Source organism: Aythya marila, assembly GCF_965140915.1.
Source record: "Aythya marila genome assembly, chromosome: Z".
Classification (NCBI taxonomy): Eukaryota; Metazoa; Chordata; class Aves; order Anseriformes; family Anatidae; genus Aythya; species Aythya marila.
The window spans coordinates 47876540-47899403 of NC_139080.1; the positions used below are offsets into that span (position 1 = coordinate 47876540).

General features: G+C 39.6%; 1 protein-coding gene across 3 annotated transcripts in view; it reads left to right on the plus strand.

The window, feature by feature from the left end:
* SPIN1 (spindlin 1) overlaps window positions 1-22864 on the plus strand; it is a 56789-nt gene that overhangs the window by 22339 nt on the left and 11586 nt on the right. For all 3 annotated transcript variants that reach the window (XM_082783804.1, XM_082783802.1, XM_082783803.1), the window contains exons 2-3: window positions 9893-10114; window positions 21584-21632. In XM_082783804.1, coding sequence (XP_082639930.1) covers window positions 10063-10114; window positions 21584-21632 — 101 coding nt within the window. In that variant the 5' untranslated portion in view covers window positions 9893-10062. The remainder of the gene's footprint in view (window positions 1-9892; window positions 10115-21583; window positions 21633-22864) is intronic.

Genomic DNA, 22864 nt, shown 5'->3' on the forward strand with positions numbered 1-22864 from the left:
GGAGCTGGGACAGGGGAGGGTCAGGCTGGGGTAGGGAAATGGTCTGCACCCAGAGGGTGGTAGGGCACCGGGACAGGCTGCCCAGGGCAGTGGTCACAGCACTGAGCTGGTGAAGGTCAGGAGACGCTTGGACACTGCTCTCAGATGCATGGTTTGGTTTTTATGTGGTCCTGTGTGGAGCCAGGAGTTGAACTCAAAGACCTTGTGCGTCCTTTCCAGCTCAGGATATTATGTGATTCTGTGATGCTAGAGTGAAGCAAATCTAATGGGTGCAAGACTTTGCTATTAAGTAAGAATTAAACAAATATTAAAAGCAATGTGTTGTAGCAAGTACCAGGAATCCTACTGGGGGGCGGGGGGGGGGGGAGGGGAGGAATTGTATTGATTTAGCAATGTAGAGTAACGGGAAATTTTTCCATAATCTTCTGTAGAATAAGAATTGCGCTTTACACATTTATCAAACAATGTTTTGTACACCAAAAAAAGTCAAATTTAATGTAGGTGTGTCCAGGCTTGTTTTCTTTTTTGAACTTCATAGATGAGGTTCAAATACTTCCACAGATATTTCACAAGTACACAAATACTGTGTGCTGCTTCTTGTCTATGTGTTTAGCTTGGATGTTATTTGAGCATTTTCTTCATTACTGTGAAATATGAAAGTAAGTAAAATGTTTATCTTGGAGTTTTAGTAGTGAAGGCCACAATTGTTCATGTTGCAGTTATTACGTAACTTTATATGTTGTAAAGCAAATAGCTTTATCAGTTTTCTTTGATTGAAAATGTCCTGGGGTTCTACTTCCCACTTTCTCTTCAGTTTAACAGATCTTACTCCTAAGAGAATCTGTAGTAGCATCAGGCAATTAAACACATAAAATGACTGATATGTGACCCAAGTCAGAAGTTTAAACCTAAAACTTATGTCCAATGATATTGGTGTCAAAATTTTCACTTGTAATTATTTTGTAATTAAATTTTGATGCTGCATAATGTGTAGATGACACATACGTAAACATCAAGGTTCTGCTTGAGAACACGATGAGTTAAGAATCTTTCTGTGTTAGGTAGCAGAGACATCCAATTCTATTCCGTAACTTCTGGGTGGCGGTCTGTCTAGGGTAACTGCTAATTCTGACACTGCTTTGTTCTGAATGTCCAGTTATAGTGCTTTCTAAAAGTAGTCCTTTGACCATTATAAAGTCAGCATGAATATAAAGGTGTTTTTCTAAACTGCCCTGTTAACAAGTTACCTCTTAAAATTATAGTAAATTCTAATAAATTCTATGCTTAATCCTTTATCCTCTGATGTTAACTTCATGCTAGAGTAGAAAACTCATAATGGCAAGGCTTGTTTTGTTAAGCATTGACCTCCTAGCTCTGTAGACATAGAAAGCAGGGTTTCATTTTCATAACTGCACGCTAAAGCTTCCTGCACAGTGGTATCTTGAACTACTTTGAACAGAGATTGGAGGTTTAATAAATAGGACTTTTTTCACATTACACTGAAATTCTTACTGGACTTTATATATAGGAAACTTAAGATGATGTCATCCAGAGGAACCTTGGCAGGCCTGTGCAATACTCATGCAGTTCAACACAGCCAAGTCCAGGGTCCTGCACCCGAGCCAGCGCAATCCCCAGTGTCAATACAGATTGGGTGATGAATGGATTGCAAGCAGCCCTGCAGAGTTGGCTTTTGGGAGGTACTGGTGGATGAAAAATTGCATAGGAGCTGGGAATGTGTGCTTGCAGCCCAGAAGGCCAATTGTATCCTGGGCCACATCAAAAATATCTAGATGATCTTTCAAGTTCTTCCCAACACAAACAATTTTGTGATTTTTCAGATGCTTCTAGGCATTTCTTTGATGGATCAAGCTTCAATTTCTGCTTTTGTTTGCTAAGAACCTTTGGACAATTTGTTCTAAAGGCTTTTTACTCCCCCACTGAAGACAGAAAATTCAAGCTGGTACAACCTAAAACTTGGTAACGTTAAAGGTAAATACCAGTTCTCTTGTGATGTGTTCAAACATACATAAGCCTACTTGAACACATGACTGAATGTTTTAAAATATTCAGTCATCCACACAAAAGTGTGTGCAAAGGAATAAAATCCTTCATTTGGAAGGGACCTTCAAAGACCATGCAGTCCAACAGTCAGACCTCTGCAGAGCTAACCAGAAGTTAAAGTATGTTATTCATGTCTGTTGTATATCCAAATGCCTCTTGAACGCTGACAGGCTTGAGGAATCAGCCACCTCCCTAGGAAGCCTGTTCCAGTGTTTGACCACCCTCACGGTACAGATTTTTTTCGTGCTGTCCAGTCTGAACCTCCCCTGGCACAGCCTTGTGCCATTCCCATACGTCCTGCCATGGGTTCCCAGGTAGCAGAGGCTGGCACCTCCCTCTGCAATTCCCCTCCTCAGGTTGTTGCAGAGGGACTTTGAGGTCACCTCTTGGCCGCTGCCTCTTCTCCAGAATGGACAACCCAAGTGTCCTCAGCCTCTCCTCATGCAACATCCCTTCCAGACCTTTTACCAGCTTTGCCATCCTCTGGAATACTGAGAAAAAGGGAAAGAAATAATGTGAAGTTCACGTGCAGTAGTACTACAGTGCATGCTGGGCTCATGTGCCTAAATGTTGACTAATTTTAGCTATCTATCTGTACTAGGTCTGGACTGTTTTTTTTTTGTTTTGTTTGTTTTTTTTTTAAAAAAAAAAGTTAAATGGATCTGAGGTACATGTGTGTTTTCACTGGACAGATGTGCATGTAGCCATAAGGCTGTGACAGACAGCTCACCTGCTAGTCGCGTCATCTCAGGACAAATTGTTTGACAAGCTTAATATTCACTGGTTTTACTTGTGACCCACTCAATGAAATCTTTGATATGTATAAATGCAGTGCATTTCGTGCAAACCCCTTGGAACTACAACTATTGTATATCACTTTTAGAAGCTCTTGCATTTTTAAGCCAGAATCCTACATTCATGTTGGATGTAGATTTTTTTTATTGTTAAGGTTAACATACCATATCAAGCCAGTCACATGAGGATGAGATGACATTGCTGTACTTTGTAGATGACAGGGAAGTCTAAAATACTCCCGATTGTGGTAGGGTTTAGATAAGCTCTAAAAATTGCCACTTTGCTATCTTTGAACTCCTGAACTTGAACTCCTACAAAGCGAGAGTTGAGTTCTAGATACCTAAGCTTTCAAAACAGTAGCTTTTAATAAAATAGTAGCTTTTAATATCTGGAGAGACTTTAACCATTATAGCTTTCTAGAAACAGTGCTGAAGGAAGCAATTTCACGGGTGTGGCACTAGTCAGATTCATCCCACGTTCTTGGGAAAACATTTGAATGTCTTGCATTTTATATTTGCCTTTCACATATGGATATTTTGTTTTACAACTGCAACGTATACTTCTGTGACTGTCTTAAATACCCTGCCCTTTGTTATAGGGTGCTTAGAGAGAACCTGAACCATTCTCTCTCCAAGTAACATACAGCTTTTCAAGGGACAGATGCCAGCAAAATACAGCCAGTCTTGGTCCTTGAATTGCATATGGTATATACTTCCTATAATTTATAGCAGTTGTCCAGGATGGAAGAATTGGATACGATCACCCTGTGTTTGTTCGTTTGTTGGTTTGTTTGGTGTTTTTCCATAGAAACTGAAAAATCCTATTTGTTTTCTTGTGTTGTAGAATATTAAGAGGTGGGTGCTGTAATGCAGACAGGAACATGCTTAACAACTTCTGTACCTTTCATCGCCTGCAGCATCTATTTCTGTAAGCGTAAGGGTAATGCAAACTAGGCTAAAAATTATTCTATAAGGTTTCAGAGGAAATAACATATTTTTAGCATTTAACCTGTAACAATCCTTTAAAGCCAGAAATAGGTGCATTATATGATGCAGGGTGAGAATCCTATGCTCTTATGCTTTCTGCACCAATATTTTTAGTACAGTTTTGAACTGTAGTATGAAAGTTCTCAAAGTTAGTCTTGTGAGATGGTATTTTGATATTAGAAGGGTGATCACTGAGCCCCTGAAATTTAAAATACCAAAATTATTTACAATACCAGTTTGTACTACTGGATCTAATGAAGTTCATCCTGATGCCTCTACAGAGTGGCTGAATTATGTACTCCATCTGAGTTTGTTTTAAATTAAATCTGTTGCAAAAATAAGAGCTCTTAAATGCTAAGTTGGATGAAGTAAGGGAGACCAAGTGTTTTAATAGTATACATTATGATGAAAATTGAGTGGAAATAGAGAAAAAATTATTCTGTTACTGCAGTAACAGCTACATCTTGGTAATTCAAGGGAAAAAACAGGTAGAGACAGGAAACACTGGAAATGGTACTTGGAGGATTTTTTATTTTTTATTTTCTGTGTAAGACCGTTAAATGCAGTCTTCGAGAGCTACCATTTGTATGTGTTGTTGCAAAATTATACTAATACATAAGTTCCCTGCTGTACTTCAAAACAAAAAACTCCAGGTTTCACCCAAAATACCGTTTTTAATTTCAGTAAAGCTACAGTAAAGACCTGTGCTTGAAAGCTGGCTTAGACAAAACTTGTTCAAATAGTTGCCTGAGATAGCTTTACAAAGCATACTAATCTTAGAAGTCTACCTGTCTTGTTCTAAATCATTTGGAGTTGTCAGTAATACCTGTGGGGGGAGTATTGGGATAATTGTCAAATTAATATACTGCTTATAGTTTTTCTACTTTTTTTTGTTTTTCTACAATTCCTAAATGATCTCAGTTTCTCTGGTTCTGTGCTATATTGGGAAGTTTTTGTCTCCAGAATTTACAAACTGTCCACTTTTTCTTTGTTATGTTAAAATTTTTATCTAATCTTTCCATTTGTTTATGCTAATAAAAAGGTATTTATAATCAAAAACTGCAGTGTGCTGTCTCTTGCAGTGGACACAAAGTACAGGAGTTTGCTGAAAGGTTAAAACAATTTTTTCAGGTCCAAAATAATTGTATATTTTTTTCTGTTATGTTAGTGGAACATTTTATTGTGCTAGCCTTTAATAAAATCATCATATTACTTTTTCTTTGCTTTATGAATATGAAGATACTTAAGAAAACAAACAAACAAAAACAGTAGTGTTTCTTTCCCTTTAGCAGAAATGGTATATTGTTTACAGTCCCTTTCTCCCTAGAAGTCACATGTAGAGGCACCCTATCAACAAAAAGTAATTTGCACAAGTTTCAGGTTGTCGGTCTTCTGTTGAATAATCTGCAGTTGCATCAATGTAGCATTGTAGATAGAAAATAATTTTATTTCTTAAGTGTGTATTTGTTTATTTTTGTTTGTATATATACACAGAGTCGTATGCCAGTGCTATTTGTTTTTGTACAATTCTAGATGAATAACACACCTATGGGTAGAAGAAAAACTGTATAGGATATTGAGGGAAGGGAAACACTTGATTTGGAGTCTGTCTGTTGATAGATCCAGAGTTGAAATGTATTGCTCTTCATCATTGTCAACTGTAAATCACCTTTGTGTTTACAGGTTCATGTACTCTTATCTTTTTTTTCTCAGCTGTTAATACTTTTATGAAGCCTTAGTGATAGGAAGTAAAGTTTTTAATAACTAATTTGCTGATGAGTCTGTAGGTTACTTATACTTCAAAGCAGACTTGTAATTTGAATGGTTGAATTCTCACAGCATGGGAAAGCTTTTGTTTTTCTGGTTTTTGTTTGTTTTTAAGTAACACTAACTGAAAGTAGTCATGTATTTTTATCCTCCCAGTTATTTAGGGGATATTCTAACATTAAGATCCTGCTTAGGGGAGGGTGTGTGTGCAGAAGACTTGAATGCAATCATCCTTTTTGTTCCTGTGGTAAAATGTAAGGAGTCTGTGTTGAGATGCCTGCGTCATCCCAGTAGCTTGTGCTGAAACCATGGTTCTACTCCAGTTGCAGTGTATACCAGCAGCTCCGAGCCGAGTTGCACAGATCAAAATGTTACTTAGCAAGACATCTCTTCAGCTGACAGACTTAATTTCAGAATGTCTCCTTTCACGAAGTGGTCTCGGGACATGCAAGGCTGATCCTTCGCTGAACAGACTGTCAGTGCAGGTTTAGAGGGAGCTGCGAGCAAGTGTTAAGAGCCCGCTAGGTGGTGCCAGAAGGCCTGCTCACTGGCAGCTCTTGAAGCTGTAACAGACCTTAGAAGGCAGAAACCTGTAGTTAATATCAGAGGTGTATATTTTGAATTTACAGTTCTGTGTCTTAAGTTATACAAGCAACATGTGCTACTACCCTCTGCCTCCTTCCAAACGCTTCCTCCTTGACTGAAGCAGTGCCTCAGCGAGTCTGCCAATACTTGAACAAAAAGTTTCCACCTGTGTTCATGGTGGTTAAAGGTTAGAAGCATCTAAGGCTGTGTTTTCAGTGCCATTTGTGTTGATTATCACAGCTATGATGTTGTGCTACCTAACGTCCCTCTTCCATGGCAACAGCAGGGTCCTGAAGCTTTCAGTAGAATGCAGTAAACATTTTTTGCTATGTGCTGCAGTGAAATATGTGTAATTTAATGGAAAAATAAACGTGAACATGAACTGAAAGTTAAAGTAGAGTATGATTTTAAGTGATTATATTAATTCTGTAGAGTTAAAAGCTCATATGTGTGTTTAATTTTTTCTAAATAATGAAAAGGTTATAGAGGGTGGTTAAACTGCCTTACAGGAAAAGCTGTGTAGTCTGTATGCATGCTGTTTTTTCTTTCTTTTTACCTTTATGGTGGAAAAAATACAGCTTTAACGTAGCTCTATTTTTTCAGTCCTAACGCATCTTCCTCCCTATTCTGTTAGTATGATTGTACTATTCTAACCTGGTCTTAGCACTCCTTATTTTGAACAGCCTTCTTAGTTGGTCTTCACAACTGTCAGAGTAAAGCTAAGACAAATTGAATTCATAATGCAACCTTTAGAAAAACACATTTTATTTCATTTTTATTAAAAATAGAGAAGTATACTAGATTGCAGCTGATTCTCTCTGGACTGTAGGAAAAATGGATTTCTCTTATCTGGGTACACAGAGGCTGTGAGACTCGGTATGGCAGCATGTGAGAACGCTGCTGTGAATTCGTTTGTTTTCATAATCAGGAATATTTCTGTGTTAAAGTATTTTGATCTAGCATAAAGTATTTTTGAGTTTGGTGAGGAAAAATTATCTTCATCCTGTGTCCTAGTAAAGTGGTTAAACCAATTGCTTCCTCTTGCATCTTCAAGTGCTGTTTAAACTTCCAGTGTTGTTGCCGTGGTATCCTTCAGCATTGTTGTGTATACAGTGGTAGATTTTGAGAGGAGGTGAAATGTGGAAAAAAATCATATGCTGCTTTAAAAGAATGTTGAACTTTCATTTCACAAATTTGTACAAGTTCCTGACTGAATGTTTAAGTTAATTCTTCTAAACACTGATCTTTCTAAAAACTCTGCTGATTACCAAATCCTTGCTTAAAATAGAAAAATGAGAAATTGGTAAACAGTTTTGTCTCTCTGCTCTTTTTTCCTAGGAGTATTCCTCTGTAATACTCCAACATGCCTAGAAATTAATGAATGTTATTCATGGAAGAATTGGCAAATGCTGTTAGATGTAAATTTGCTCATTTTGCGTAACACTTGGACCATAGCTGAAGGCATGTCCTTGTCTCTTCCCTTACTCAGTAAGGCACAAGCATAAGATACACCTTTTCTCTCAGCTTGGTCAGTGGTTAAGGGTATTCTTTTGTTTTAACGTGTGTATCAAAACTGACAGCAGGCTGCAAAACAGAAATAAAAGGGGGAAAGCCATATTTTGTTTAACAGATTACAGAGAACATGATTACAGCAATGACATTTCTTCAGGAAAAGGAGCTAAAAAGGATGGTCTGACATAACCTGCTGTCTTAACTGCATACAACCCAAATTTAAAACGCATAATTGAGAGTATTACCTAAGTGTCTCTTAACTGTGGACAGGCGTGGGTCATATATATATATATATATATATATATAATATGTTATCTGTTGTATATCCAAATGCCTCTTGAACGCTGACAGGCTTGAGGAATCAGCCACCTCCCTCTTCCAGTGTTTGACCACCCTCACGGTACAGATTTTTTTCGTGCTGTCCAGTCTGAACCTCCCCTGGCACAGCTTTGTGCCATTCCCATGCGTCCTGCCACGGGTTCCCAGGAAGCAGAGGCTGGCACCTCCCTCTGCCCTCCCCTTCCTCAGGGAGTTGGAGAGAGCCACGAGGTTGCTTTTTGGCCTTCTCTTTTTGAGACCAGATAACCATAGTGTCCTCAGCCTCCTACACAGGATATGCCTTCTATCCCTTTTACCAGCTTTGTTGCCTTCTCTGAGATCTTTCATGTACCTTAACGTCCTTTTATGTTGTGGAGCCTAGAACTGCATGCAATGTTCAACATGAGGCTGTACCAATGCTAAATGTAACAGGAAAATCACCATTTTTCACCAACTGACTCTGCTGCATTAATGCACCCCAAAATGTGGTTTCCCTGCTTGGCTGGCAGGGCACATGTCTCATGCTGAGCCTGCTGTCACCAGCACTCCCAGGTCCTTTTCTACTGAGCTGCTGCAGCTGTTTGCCTCCAGTCTGTGCCTGTGTCTGGCATCACTCCATCCCAGGTGCAGCACCCAGTGTTTTCCTGACATTTGTTGAACTTCATGCCATTGCTGATTGCCCAGTGCTCTAGATCCCAGTGCTATCTAGATCCCTCTGCAAGGCATCTCATCCTTCCCAGGAGTCAAGAGCACCTCCCAGTTTCATACCACCAGCAAATTTACTGAGGATGCATTCCACTCCTCTATCCAGATCACTGACAGAAATGCTGAACAGGACTGGCCCAAAATAGAGCCCTCAGGGACGCTGCTAGCGACTGGCCACCAGCAGGATGTAGTCCCATTCACTTAAAAGCCTTTGAGATCTGCTGTCTAGCCAGTTCCACACCAAGTGTGGTGTGTGCCTGTCCCGTTTCAGTTGGACAGTTTGTCCCTCATGGAATTCGTCTGGACAGTATCAAATGCCTTTGTAAAAATCCAGGAAAAACTACATCTACCATCTTCGCTTCATCCACTAAACAGATGATCTTATATGTTATCAAATTAGTGAGAAAAGCCTTTCCTTTTATGAATCTGTGTTGTGTATACCTAATGGTTGTGTTATCACTTGGCACTTTAAGTGACTTGAGTTTACTAGTTGTTGTAACTTAAATCCTCAGTAGGACTGGAAAAAGTTGTCCTCAATTATCTCCTTCATCTAGAGGAATGTAATGACTGAATGTTCTAGGACTCGGGTGACTTTAGAAGTAGAGAATCACCAAGAACATCTGTAGGTCTTCTATGAACCGATGACTTGTTCAGCTAGTTGATCTTGGGTAGTTGTAGTAATGGAGTCTGGTTTTGATACCTCAAAACTCTAGAGTTTTTTTCTGCAGACTTCTTTTTTAAACCTTATGTGGAAAGGTTACTTTGCTATGTGGGTGTGTTTTATTTATAATAAATGGAAATAGCAAGAGCTGAAGCACAACCCTACTGAATGTAGAAACCCTGAAACAAGAAGTTGCGCTTAGTAGATGTTCTTCCCTGTGCTAAGCTAAGTGGTTTTAAAGAAACTTTCGTATGTTGTGTGTACTTGATGTTGATCTGATACGGAACTTGACTGAATATGATGGAAAAGCAGCATCCTTATTGTTTGTTTTGCTGTCTACTGGCCTACATGCCCCCTGTTTGGTCAGTGTGTTCAGAATAACAGAATATGAATGAAATTCCAATTGAGCATGAAATCAAAAAATACTGTTTTATTTTAATGCTTATTTTAACAAAGCTTCAAATCAAACTACTTATACTTCACCTGTTTTGTTTTTCAGAGCGATATAACTGAAAGTGCATCTTCTACATTTGAAGAACAATTTTTTCATTGAATAGTGGATTAATAAGTAGCTGTTTTATTTCATAAGAAGAAGGTATCTTGGGATCTGGGAAGAACTGGATTTTCACCCTAGTCCAGCAGCTTTGCTGCTCACTTAAACACAGATGAATGAAGACCCCATTTGGAAAATCACCAGGTCAGCGGTCCAGAGCTGATGCAGGTAAGCCTGTTTTTTGGTTTGCCTTTTTGGTTTGTTTGCTTTCAGGACGTAAAATTGTTCTTACTTTGTAGATTTTTTTTTTTTATGTATTATTGCCTTTTATAAAGGTGTTGTTATTTCCATCTTAAAAGAGCTCATGTTACAGAAGCTGATAAATTTGATTATGTCTTTTTAATTTAAGTGTTACAGACCAGTATATAAAAAGTATTTAGTGGTCTATAATATCAAAGTCTTAGTAGAACTGTATGTTAAATAAAATTCTGAAGTGGAACAAAATGAGCTTTTTATAGGATTACATTGACATTTTAAGGGGCAAATTCCTCTCTTGCTTATCTCAAAGATTACAGACTATTGCTAGGATGTGTGTTATCTAAATTGAAGATTAGTCAGAAGTATTTAAAAGCAATTCAGAGAAACGCAAAACACAAGTTAGCATTCAGACTTGTATGACCAGTTGGGCTTATTTAAAGTTTTGCAGCTTGGCAAATCTCAGTCAGTCTTGGGTTCTCTATAGGATCATCAGGATTACCAGTGATGGTAAGTAAGGATTATCAGCAATGATGCAACAAAAGCATCAAGTGAGTAAACAAGTATTGTTCAGTATTTTGCTGCTTGGTCCTGCAGAAACTAAGCTAGACTCTTACCTACTTCAGCAGTGCATTCTGTCTGGACTAGCATGCAGGACAGGGCCTAGGAGTTACCATTTGCAAGTTAAGAATTCTATAAACCAGTGTTTGAGGATGAAAATGTTACAGGTGAATGTTCATTCTTCTGTTCGATTATCTGCTTTTTAGTAGTACTTATTTAAGTAATGTAAATTGTTTTGTATATTTAGTCAGTTTTCTGCTATGAAGTGCATTAATAGTTTTTATCTCATGCTGTAAAGTATCTTACTATTTTATACCGAAATGAAACTCGCTAATGACCTGCATAGGAAAAAACTGTAGATGCATGGTGCAGCGTATTATCTAACACTAACCATTGTGAAGCGGTGCTTTTCTAAAAATCTCAGTAAACCAAATGAATATCACCTCACACTGGAAAAGGTCAGTTAGCTTTTTAAAATATGCAAGAAGTAGCCCATTCTGGTGGTTTCAGATACTTTACCAATTAATTGCTTCATGCTGAAGCAACTGATGATGGACAATTTCTCTGAAATGTGTTGGTAACTTTGTTTTTACATGTGATTAGCTTCCATTAATGTTTCAAACATGACTTCTGCAAATATTTTTTAATAAATAGTTTCAAAGGAGTGATCCATTGCAGAGTCATAGTCACTTGTTTCAGTGAGTTTTCATCCAGACAGCTGATAAGTTATCCTTCTTCTTGACACTAGCAGAATACCAGTGGGAGGAGAATTGTATTTGTGGGAGGAAAAAAAAAGGAAAACCTCTGTACTGAAGGTTGACTTTAGTACTGATGACTTTGTAAGTATTAGTGAATCACTGCATCCAAGTTCAAAAAATTCAGACACAAAAATTCTAACATTTCCCTTAAAAAAACTTTATCTATAAATCAATTGTGATATTTTATTATTATCAATAAAAATTATCAATAAAACTACAGTACAGATTTGAAATGTCATAAAATTAAACATATTTAGAGTATGATTGCATGGCTAGATAGTATCTATTAAAAAAAAAGGAAATTTTATTTAAATTTATTGTAGAAAATACTGCTTCCTACTTATCCTTTCAACTGTTTATATATTTTATTTTTCAACTTTTTTTGAAAGGTTCCACTTTCCATTATTATTTCATTGTGGTTTACCCTATGCAAAATCATCAATAAATTTACGCTTGTTTCTTTAGTTGCTCCTTTTGCTTTATAATATTTACAACATTTATTACATTTACAACATTTATTACAACATTTACTGTTTAAATCTTTTTCATTATCAAATTTTCTAATCTTAACTGAGAAGTCCTTAAATTTTAGTAACTTGATGAACTGTTATTTAAATATAACCCATAAGTCATATGCATTTGGTCAGCCTCAACTCTTAGCACAGTTGCTGTGTAGGCTTGTGTATTGCCTCTGGCTTTTGTTTTCTTGAAGCAGACAGCTGCTGACCTTTTTCCTATTGTTGCTTTTGGTTTTTACCGTATTTGATGAACTGTGTTTCTTTTGGAGAAGCAAATGTGGGGATGCAATTATTTGTTATTTATTACTTGATTATGGATAGGTAGGACAGCAGGCAGCTGTCATTAGAGGGACTGCATAGGCCACTCTGTAACAATGATCAGGCATGAGATTTTATTTTAAAGGCAGATACTTAATTTTAAAGTCAGGAAAGAGAACACTGGCTTATTACAGGAGAAATTTTACTGAGACTGATCACATTTTCCTTTGGGAAGAAAAATAGCAATAATTGAGTTTGTCAGAATTTATAAAATGATTCTGAAGGCAGGAAGTGATATAAATTAAAATTGTAGTAGGATAGTTGTTTTTATTTTTTTTTGTATATATTTTTTAATTTGTTTGTTTCTTTTTTAAGTGTTTCTGGCAAAGGAAGCTGTCAAGCACAAGTCAAGTGACAGTGGCTAAATGATGACTGCCTCTTCTTCTAGTGCAGAACTTCCTGTGCTCCATCTTGTGGCCATTGCCCCTTGTCCTGTCCCCACAAACCACTGAAAAGAGGTTGGCCAAATCCCTCTGTCTCCCACACCTCAGGTATTTATACACATAGAGGAGATCCCCTCTCAGTCTTTCTTTCTCCAGGCTGAACAGACCCAGGCCTCTCAGCCTTTCCTCATAGGGAAGATACTCCAGGCCCCGTATCATCTTTGTGGCCCTCCGCTGGACTCTTTCCAGGAGATCCCTGTCTTTTTTGTACCGGGGAGCCCAGAACTGGACACAGTACTCCAGGTGAGGCCTGACCAGGGCAGAGTAGAGGGGGAGGATCACCTCCCTTGACCTGCTGGCCATGCTCCTTTTAATGCACGCCAGGATCCCATTGGCCATCTTGGCCACGAGGGCACAGTGCCGGCTCACGGTCAACCTGTCATCCACCAGGACCCCCAGGTCCTTCTCCTCAGAGCTCCTCTCCATCAAGTCGTCCCACAGTCTGTACTGATACATGCGGTTGCATGGTATTAACTTAATGAAGCACATGCTAAACATATATGACTACAGTACTCAAATCTCCACCTAAATTCAGGGGTGACCTTATCGCTGTCTATGGGTACCTTAATGGAGGCTGTAGCAAGGTGGGGGTTGGTCTGTTCTCCCATGTGCCTTGTGACAGAACGAGGGGGAATGGGCTAAAGTTGCGCCAGGGGAGGTTTAGGTTGGATATTAGGAAGAACTTCTTCACTGAAAGGGTTGTGAGGCATTGGAATGGGTTGCCCAGGGAAATGGTGGAGTCACCATCCCTGGAGGTCTTTAAAAGACATTTAGATGTAGAGCTTGGTGATATGGTTTAGTGGAGGACTGGTTAGTGTTATGTCAGAAGTTGGACTCGGTGATCTTGGAGATCTCTTCCAACCTAGATGATTCTGTGATTCTGTAAACTATGCCAAACATCACTCCAGCAGGGAGGAACAGATAAGGTTAGGATATAAACTCAAAAAGGAAAGTGTGGAAAAAGTGTTAGCATTGGGAAGAAGAGTTTAGCGCTAGCATTTGTTAGATAAAGTGAGAAGAAAGCTGGAGAAGCAGGAGATAAGAGACTTAGAGGCAGTCGATGATCTGTGCTCCTTCTCTTCCAACAGTGCAGGGATGCTTGCTTGGTAAGCTTTGTGTCTTCACTTCTGTGTGGAATAGCTGGGATAGCATTTTGCTAGCACTATCATTGTATGTTAGTGCTAGTGCAGTAAATGTATTTATGAACAGCAATTCCTAACCTGTTTTATGTGTCAGCTTATTCAGTGTTTTAAACTTTTGCAAAACTTTCTCAATGCTAAGTCCTTGGCAGGGCTTTGATACAAATGTTTGACTCTGATGAAAGTACTCCTTAATGCAACAGCATGTGACAATTAAATGCTTAATTCTGTTGCTCTTGACTAGGAGTTATGTTTGTGTTCACTTTCTTTTAGGAAAAATACATATTACTAAGCATGTAAGAGCTTGAGCCATAAATATTTTCCCCTTTCTCAGATCCACCAAAGTTAGAGTCTTTGCTGCTTGTTAAAAAGAACTTTAAAACAAATCCATTTACTTCTAATTTTTGTTCAGTGTTAACTTATTCTTTTATTTTTATGTTCAGAGCAATTTAGTCGTACAGAGCATTTTCAATGTTACGTAAAATATAGCATATCATGGAGTGTTCTAGTTAGAACTTGTCATTCCATAATACAGAGGAGATAAAGAAAGTTTAAACCCATTCAGTCAATGGCATTTGTGGTATACATGTATAGGATGTCCTCTAGTTAGCATGTTAATTAGTATTCTCTAATTATAGTTAACTTCTCTGAAGTCACATTACTGCTTGTGACCAAACTGCTTGACCCTAAAATGCTTGGTACACAGATTTTTTTTTTCTCTGGAAAGATTTTTGTGAAGATATTGCCCTTTAAATACGGATTTAAAAAAATCTTCCTGCTGCAAATCGGGCACTTGACAGAGAATGTGATAGAAGCATAATTAGATTAATCAAGTGGCTGTGATAGTACCACATATCTGGGGAGAATTTATGTAGGTTGGGTTATTGCTTTATGTTCCACAATCATTAGCTGAAGGAGAAAATCAGCAATATATGCATATGTTAAATGATAATATTTTTTTAAATTTGCTTTCAAATGTTTTATATCAAAGACACATCAATGTAACATCTCATAGGTGTAATTCGTTAAAATGACATGTATTTACAAGTGAATAGCTCTGTAGAGAGATCTACAAGCTCTTGGTAATTCTAAATAGGGAAAGAAGAATCCTTTGCCTCGCTTGTCACAGGAAAATAAGTTTCTTGTGCATCTTTTATGGTGAAAATTTATTTCTCCTTTTAATCTTCGGTGAAAAAAAATAAATACATAATACTTAAATCTTTTAATGTTTTAGAATATCTTACTACTTCAATTTTTTTTAACTCCCGTAAGTAAAAGAAAAATGGAACAACATCTCTAAGTATTTCTTCTGGGAATGTGTCCTGATGGATTTTACCACTTAAGAGAAATGTTTTTGCATCTATTTGAAGGCCATTCAAAGGCTGTTTTGTTTCAGCTGCTTAAAATGTGTGTGTGTGTATACACATGCACATTTAATCCTGACATGGGTCAGGTAGTATTCATTTTGGAACAGATGGACAATATAGGTGCTTTATGGTGCAGTTAAATGGAGTTTTTGTTCTGTTACATGAGCTGTGCACGTTTTTCCCCCGTTTTCTTTCAGAATCCTCACTAAAATTACATGGATTATTGATGTACTGCTTCAGTATATCTTGTTAGCAGTAACCTGGATGCTGTCCAGAGTGATAAATAATAAAGTGGCACTATTTACATCTTGAGCACTTACTTTCCATTCACGTTGAAGTCTAGCTACAATTCCAGAGTGTCTCTGGATGCTGTTGAACTTTGTTGAACACAATGAAAAAACTTTGCTTGTTGAACTTTTCATTGAACACAATGAAAAAAAAAAAACCTATTGCTGAACTATTTGCTCGAACAAAGAAAGATTTAGGCAGAATGATTTCTCAGATAATTCTGCCTTTGGCTAGAATATATTAAATGTAAGGATTTTGTGGTGTTCAATCTTCCTGTCTAGAGGTCCTGTAGGTGAGATAAATGTTCATGATTCAGTGAACTCTTGCTACAATTTGAGATTCACCTGAGTGAAGTGCTACACAATTCACTAGTTTGAGAGGTCTTTAAAATAAACGTGTCTTTTTGAGACATCAGTTCAGCCAACATAAAATCTAAAGGTGGTTTATTGCCAACAGGCTTGTAATCAATACCAACGTGGGTTTGTTCTAGGATTTTCACATACATGTTATCTTACTTTCTTCTAAGTTTGTTATATATAAATGTAACTTGTCTATTTATCTGAAGAGGGCTATCTCAAAGTACTGGTGTGAGGACCTGAGCAATGGTCAGTCAGTTAGCTTTGGTTTAGAGCTTTAACTGCATGAACAAACAAGTTTCTTCAGCACCTGTCAAGTTTTTGTCTTCACCTGACAGCAAAAACAGTAAAACTCACCTCTCAAACCTTAGCAGACTTTTGTTATAAATACTTCTTGGTTTGATACTTTTCACTTATGTGGAGATTGTGTATGCATAGTCAAAAAAATTTTGACCTAAGTGAAATCAAGAGAGAAGAAATCTGTCTGTAGAGCATGGATCATATCAAAAATAAGTTCACAATGTAAGTTACTGAGCATGGCAAAGGCCTGTTCCCAGTGGTCTGCATACCTTCTCCCTTGAGGTTCTTACTTTTGTATACCTCTAAATTTCTTTTTCTTCACCTTGGGAAGTGTTTTGGGCCCCTCTTCTTAGGCACAGGTTCACAAGAATCCTTGAGCTGAGGACAGAAAGCAAGTTTTCTGCAGAGTCACTCTGCAGAATAACTAATGAAAAGATAATGAACCTGGGGAATGCTCCTCTAAACCATGACACTCCATACTTGCAGGTAATGGGGTCAAAGAGTGCACCTACTAGAGCAGTCAGGAGTGACACTCAATCCCAGCACAGGATAACTCAGTCCTTCTGGACAAAATGTTCAGTGTACAGCTAGACAAATATAAAATACAGTGCCTGAACAGGTGACTGATGGGTTGGACTTAAAGGGGTTAATGAGGTTAAATCACACTGGTGTCCCGTCACTGGTGGGATTCCCAAGAGCTCAATTATAGGGACAGTCCCCTTTAATGTTTTTGTAATGAATTAGGAGGAGCTGTTGACACCCTTGAGGGTGGAGATGCCTTGCAGAGAGATCTTGACAAATTAGTGTGCTGGACAATCACCAACTTTACGAAGCTCAGCTGGAGCAAGTGCCAGATTATGCACTTGGAACAGGGCAACCTTGGCTATCTGTACAGGCTGAGAGATGAGAGTCTGCAGAAAGGGATCTGGGGGAGTTCTAGCTGACAGCAAGTTGGTCATGGGTTGACAGGGTGCCCTGGCAGCTAAAAGGGCCAACCGTATGGTGGGGTTCATCAAGCATGGTATTGCTAGCTTCTCAAGGGAATGGATTGTCGCACTCTGCTCTGTGCTGGTGCGGCCTCACCTCAAGTGCTCTGTGCAGTTTGGGGTGTCACGGTATAAGAAGGGCATAAAACTATTAGAGAGCCTCTAAAGGAGGTGTGCAAAGATAGCGAAGGGTCTAGAAGGCAAGACATATGAGGAGCAGCTGAGGTCCATAGGTTTGTCCAGCCCAGAGCAGAGCAGGCCGAGGGGAGGCCTCATGGCAGCCTGCAGCTCCCTCACGAGGGGAGTGGAAGGGCAGGCGCTGAGCTCTGTTCTCTGGGGACAGCGACAGGACCCGAGGGAACGGCATGGAGCTGGGACAGGGGAGGGTCAGGATGGGGGTTAGGGAAACGTTCTGCACCCAGAGAGGGGTGGGCACTGGGACAGGCTTCCCAGGGCAGAGGTCACAGCTCCAAGCCTGCTGGAGTTCAGGAAGTGATTGGACAATGCTTCCAGACATATGGTTTGGTTTTGGATGGTTCTTTGGGGATCCAGGAGTTGATGATCCGTGTGGGTCCCTTCCAACTTGGGATATTTTTTTTACGATTCTGCAAAATGCATGCAACATGAGTAACAAACATGAGGAGGAGGTTGATAGCTGCTGTCCAGCTGGAAAATTGATTTGATTGCTATCAGGGAAACCTGGTGGGATGAATGACACAACTGGTGTGCTGCAGTCAATGGCTACAAACTGTTCAGAGGGGACAGACAAGGAAGGAAAGACTGGGGAGTTGCCATCCATGGAAAAATAAATGGATTGATTGATCAGGGAGAGAACTGTCATTGAAGAACTTGTGTGCACAGGTCAAGAGCTTATGGGTGAAAATCAGAACAAGTCAACAATGGAAACTTTGTGCTTAGTGTCTGCTACAGGGCACCTGATCAAGGGCAGGATGTTGATGTTGAGTTTTTTTCAACTACAGGAAGCAATGCATTCGCAGGCCCTGATCCTGTAAGGTAACTTCAACCACCCTCACATACCACCCTTACATCTGCTGTGTGTATAAAGAAATTAAAAAAAAAAAAAAAACATTTTTTGGAGGGCACAAGAGCTCTCAGTTCTAAAAACAGGAGGTTGGGCAGGAAAGGCAGGAGACCAGCTTGCCTAAGTCAAGACACCTTAGCCAAACTGAAACACAAAAGTGAAATGCATTGGCAATGGAGCCAGAGGTATCCTGAGAATATTATAGGGATAATATCTTGGGAAGATTATAGGCATATATATGGCTTAGGAGTGTCGGGAGCCAAGGCATAGCTGGCATTGAACTTGGCTAGACAAGTAAAAAATAACAAGAGTTTCTTCAAGAACATAGGATAACAAAGGAAGATAAAAGAAACTACCCCCACTGAAAAGTAAAACAAGAGGCCTGGATACAGTTGATATGGAGAAGGTTGAAGTACTCAACTTTTTTTGCCTCAGTCTTCACAGGCAAGTGCTCTTACCACACCTCCCTGATCCCAGAATCTATAGGCAGGGACTGGGGGAACAAAGTCCCACCCACTGTAGAAGATGAGGTTTGAGACCATCTAAAGAACCTGAATGTGTACAAGTCCATTGGACCTGATCCCAATGAGATGCATCTGAGGGGCCTGAGGGAACTGATAGATTAAATTGCTAAGTCACTGTCCATCATATTTGAGAAGTTGTGGCAGTCCAGAGAAGCTCCCACTAGCTGGAAAAAGGAAAATGTAAACCATTAAAAAGGGAAAAGAAGACCTGGGAAACTACAGGCCAGCCAGTCTCGCCTCCTGTGACCTACAGGATCATGAAGCATAGCCTCCTAGAAGCAATGCTAATGTGCATGGAGAACAGCGGTGACTGGTGACAGCTAGCATGACTTCACAAAGGGGACAAATCATGCCTGACAAATTCGGTGGCCTTCTACAATGTAGTTATGACATTGGATAAGGGAGGGGCAACTGATGTTGTCCACCTGACTTGTGCAAAGCATTTCATATTGTCCCACACAATATCCTTTTTTCTGAAATGGTAAAGAGACATGAATTTGATGGTTGGACCACTCTGGATAAGAAATTGTCTGGATTGCTGCACCCGAAAAGTTGTAGTCAATAATGCGGTATCCAGGTGGAGACCAGTGATTTGAGTGGTGTCCCTTGGGGGTCTGCATCAGGAATGGTTTTATGTAACATGTAGCATCTTTGTCAGTAACTTGGACAGTGGGATTGAGTGTGCCCTCAGCCAGTTTGCAGGCAACACCATGCTGAGTGGTGCAGCCAACATATTGGGAAGGGATGCTATCCAGAGGGACCTGGACAGGATCAAGAAATTGGAACATGCAAACCTCTTGAAGTTCAAGAACGCCAAGTGCAAGGTCCTGCATCTGGGCCAGGGCAATCCCAAGTGCAAACACAGGCTGGGTGGAAAATGGATTGGGAGCAGCCCTGAGGGCCTGGGGGTGCTGGTTGATGAAAAGCTCAACATGAGCTAGCAACATGCACTTATAGCCCAGAAAGCCACCTGCATCCTGGGCTGCATCAAAAGCTGCGTAGCCAGCAGAATGAAAGAGGTGATTCTCCCCCTGTGCTCTGCTCTTGTGAGACCCCACCTGGAGTACTGCAAAGTAGTGGATGCCCCATCTTTAGAAGTGTCCCAGGTCACGTTGGATAGGGCTTTGAGCAGCAACATGATCTAGTGGTAGGTAGGTGTTATTGCCCATGTCAGGTGGGGTGGAACTGAATGGTCTTTAAGCTCCCTTTCAACCCAAACCAATGCATGAGTCTATGATAGTGTACTACATGAATGTGTATTCCTGTTCTGATGATGAAGTTCCATTGTGAGAACAGGTTTATTTTTTAATAATTGTTTTTAACAAAACACTCCCTTATTTTTAATAAACAATCTTGTTACATTAAGTATAAATCATTCATGTCCGTCTCATACACAGAAGAGGTAGCTAATGATATGGTCAAAAAGTTTGTTTAGTTGTAGTCAAGTCTCAATTACTCTTGAGTTTCTAATTGCACTTTTGTTACTGTTTCTGAATTCCTGTTAATAGTTCTTATAAAGATGCTCATAAGAGCAAGTGTAGAGTCCTGCACGTGGGAAGGAACAGCCACACATATCGGTACAGACTGGGGGACAACTTGATGGAGAGGAGCTCTGAGAAGGACCTGGGGGTCCTGGTGGATCAGGTTGACCGTGAGCTGGCACTGTGCCCTCGTGGCCAAGAGGGCCAATGGGATCCTGGCGTGCATTAAAAGGAGCGTGGCCAGCAGGTCAAGGGAGGTGATCCTCCCCCTCTACTCTGCCCTGGTCAGGCCTCACCTGGAGTACTGTGTCCAGTTCTGGGCTCCCCGGTACAAAAAAGACAGGGATCTCCTGGAAAGAGTCCAGCGGAGGGCCACAAAGATGATACGGGGCCTGGAGCATCTTCCCTATGAGGAAAGGCTGAGAGGCCTGGGTCTGTTCAAGCTGGGGAAAAGAAGATTGAGAGGGGATCTCCTCTATGTGTACAAATACCTGAGGTGTGGGAGACAGAGGGATTTGGCCAACCTCTTTTCAGTGGTTTGTGGGGACAGGACAAGGGGTAATAACCACAAGATGGAGCACAGGAAGTTCTGCACCAACATGTGAAAGAACTCCTTCAGAGTGAGGGTGATGGAGCACTAGGACAGGCTGCCCAGGGAGGCTGTGGAGTCTCCTCTGCAGATACTTGAGGCCCGTCTGGGCGCCTACCTGGGCAGCCTGCTCTAAGGAACCTGCTTTGGCAGCGGGGTTGGACGCGATGATCTTTCGAGGTCCCTACTGACCCCTCCAATTCTATGATTCTGTGATTTAATTGCTGTTCTAGTTACTCAGTCTCATAACAGCCTGAAATTGCAAACAGAATCTTTGCGGTATTAGTTATTATGAAAGGCTTGTTAATCTGCTTTTCATTCATTGCAGTTTTATATGTTCTGTAGGCTGAACCACACGGATACTTCCCTTGTGCTGGTCTGGCTAACTCAGAAAGGCATTCATTTGCATTAACACAAAGATGAATAGTTACACAGTCAATTGATTCTCTTAACTGTTGTAGGGAGTTGATCATCTCAACTGTGGTGGCCTTTCTTCTAGAACAAACACAATTCAGGTCCCTGTTGTGTTAAATTCAGCTTTCTTTGTATCTATTGTGGTTAGCTCATTCCCCAAAATTAATGAGCTTGTAGTCCTTGTCTGTTTCTGCAGATCTTTCTCCCATTGTGGGAGTTGATTGATCGATCACAACGTGAAGTGTTTGGATAGTTTACATTCTGGCACTTAAAAGGAAAACTCTTACGTAAGCTCACTTTCTTTGACACTGTATACACGCTTTATTTTTCAATAATTTCGTCATCATTTATGTTGTAGGTCATGCAGGAGTCTCTGCCAGCATGATGAAGAAAAGAACTTCCCACAAGTAAGTTGTCATTATTTTTACAAAAGCATAGCTGTCAGTAACTTGAAGGTTTGTTCTAGAAATATATCTGTATTGTTCTGTTTTTTTCCTGAAAATCTTATGGAATAGTATTCAGTCTGTATGCGTGTTTAGGGTCATAGGAAAGACTAATCCACTAATGGAGCTTTAAACAGCATTTTCAATGTTACTTTGAAATTGTCTTGTGAAAAGAATTTTATAATTACTTTGGAAATCTGAAGCAGTTGCAAGCCAGAAACTGGGCATTTTTCATTTTGATAAAGTAAAGAACATACTGAAGTACTTCTGTGAGAAGGCTGCTATTTGTGTGTGAAGGATACCTGCTTATACTATACATTCGCAGCATGCATTGTTTCCCGTTCAACATATTTAAATAGCAGCAGCAGCTGAATGTTGGTGTGTAGCTGTGAGAAAACAGAGGTAGTACTCCAGACATGACTGATCTCAGTGTTGAACAGCGAGGTGTATATGGCTGCATCTCTGGTGGGAGCAATCTGGGCTGGTTAAGCGTGAAACTTTTTAAAAACTTTATTAAAATGTTACTAGTTGCATTTGAAGTGTAAAGTCCTGTAATGATGGTATAGAACATGCATCAATCCAAATCGATTTGTCTGGCAGGTGCATTTTCTATGATTAACTTATTTGATAATTGTTTCCCAGAGACAACACCTGATATAAAACTACTCTAATCCCTTCCACCAACTCATCATTATCCATTCTTGTCTATCTTCATAGAAGGCAAACAGAAACATTTATTTGTCTAGAGGCAGGTAGAGTTGGTTAAAACTTAATTTTTCTTGTTCTTTTTCAACCGCTCAGAGAAAGGAGTATATGATGGGAAGACTATCAGAGGTGGGTTGCCTTTTGTACTTGAGGGTGGCTAGATTTGTCTTTACTGTTGTGTTGATATACACTTTTTAAATACCTAAATAGGCTATATATTTCTTAGCATGAAGGCTATATGACATGATGATGAGCATTTAACTTAACCATCCAGTTTAGCTTTATGTTAATTTAGCCTAGTTCTATTGTTTGTGAATCATTTAGTAAAGGTGTTGTGTAACAAACCAAGATGCGTGCTGCTCATTGATTCCTCAGAGAATGAGAGACAGTAGAGAATTGTTTATATGTGTAGTTTACAGTAAGCTAGTGGATACTAAAGACTAAAAATGTATGCTAATACTACTCTGAGCTGTTAGAGTAGACTATGAGTT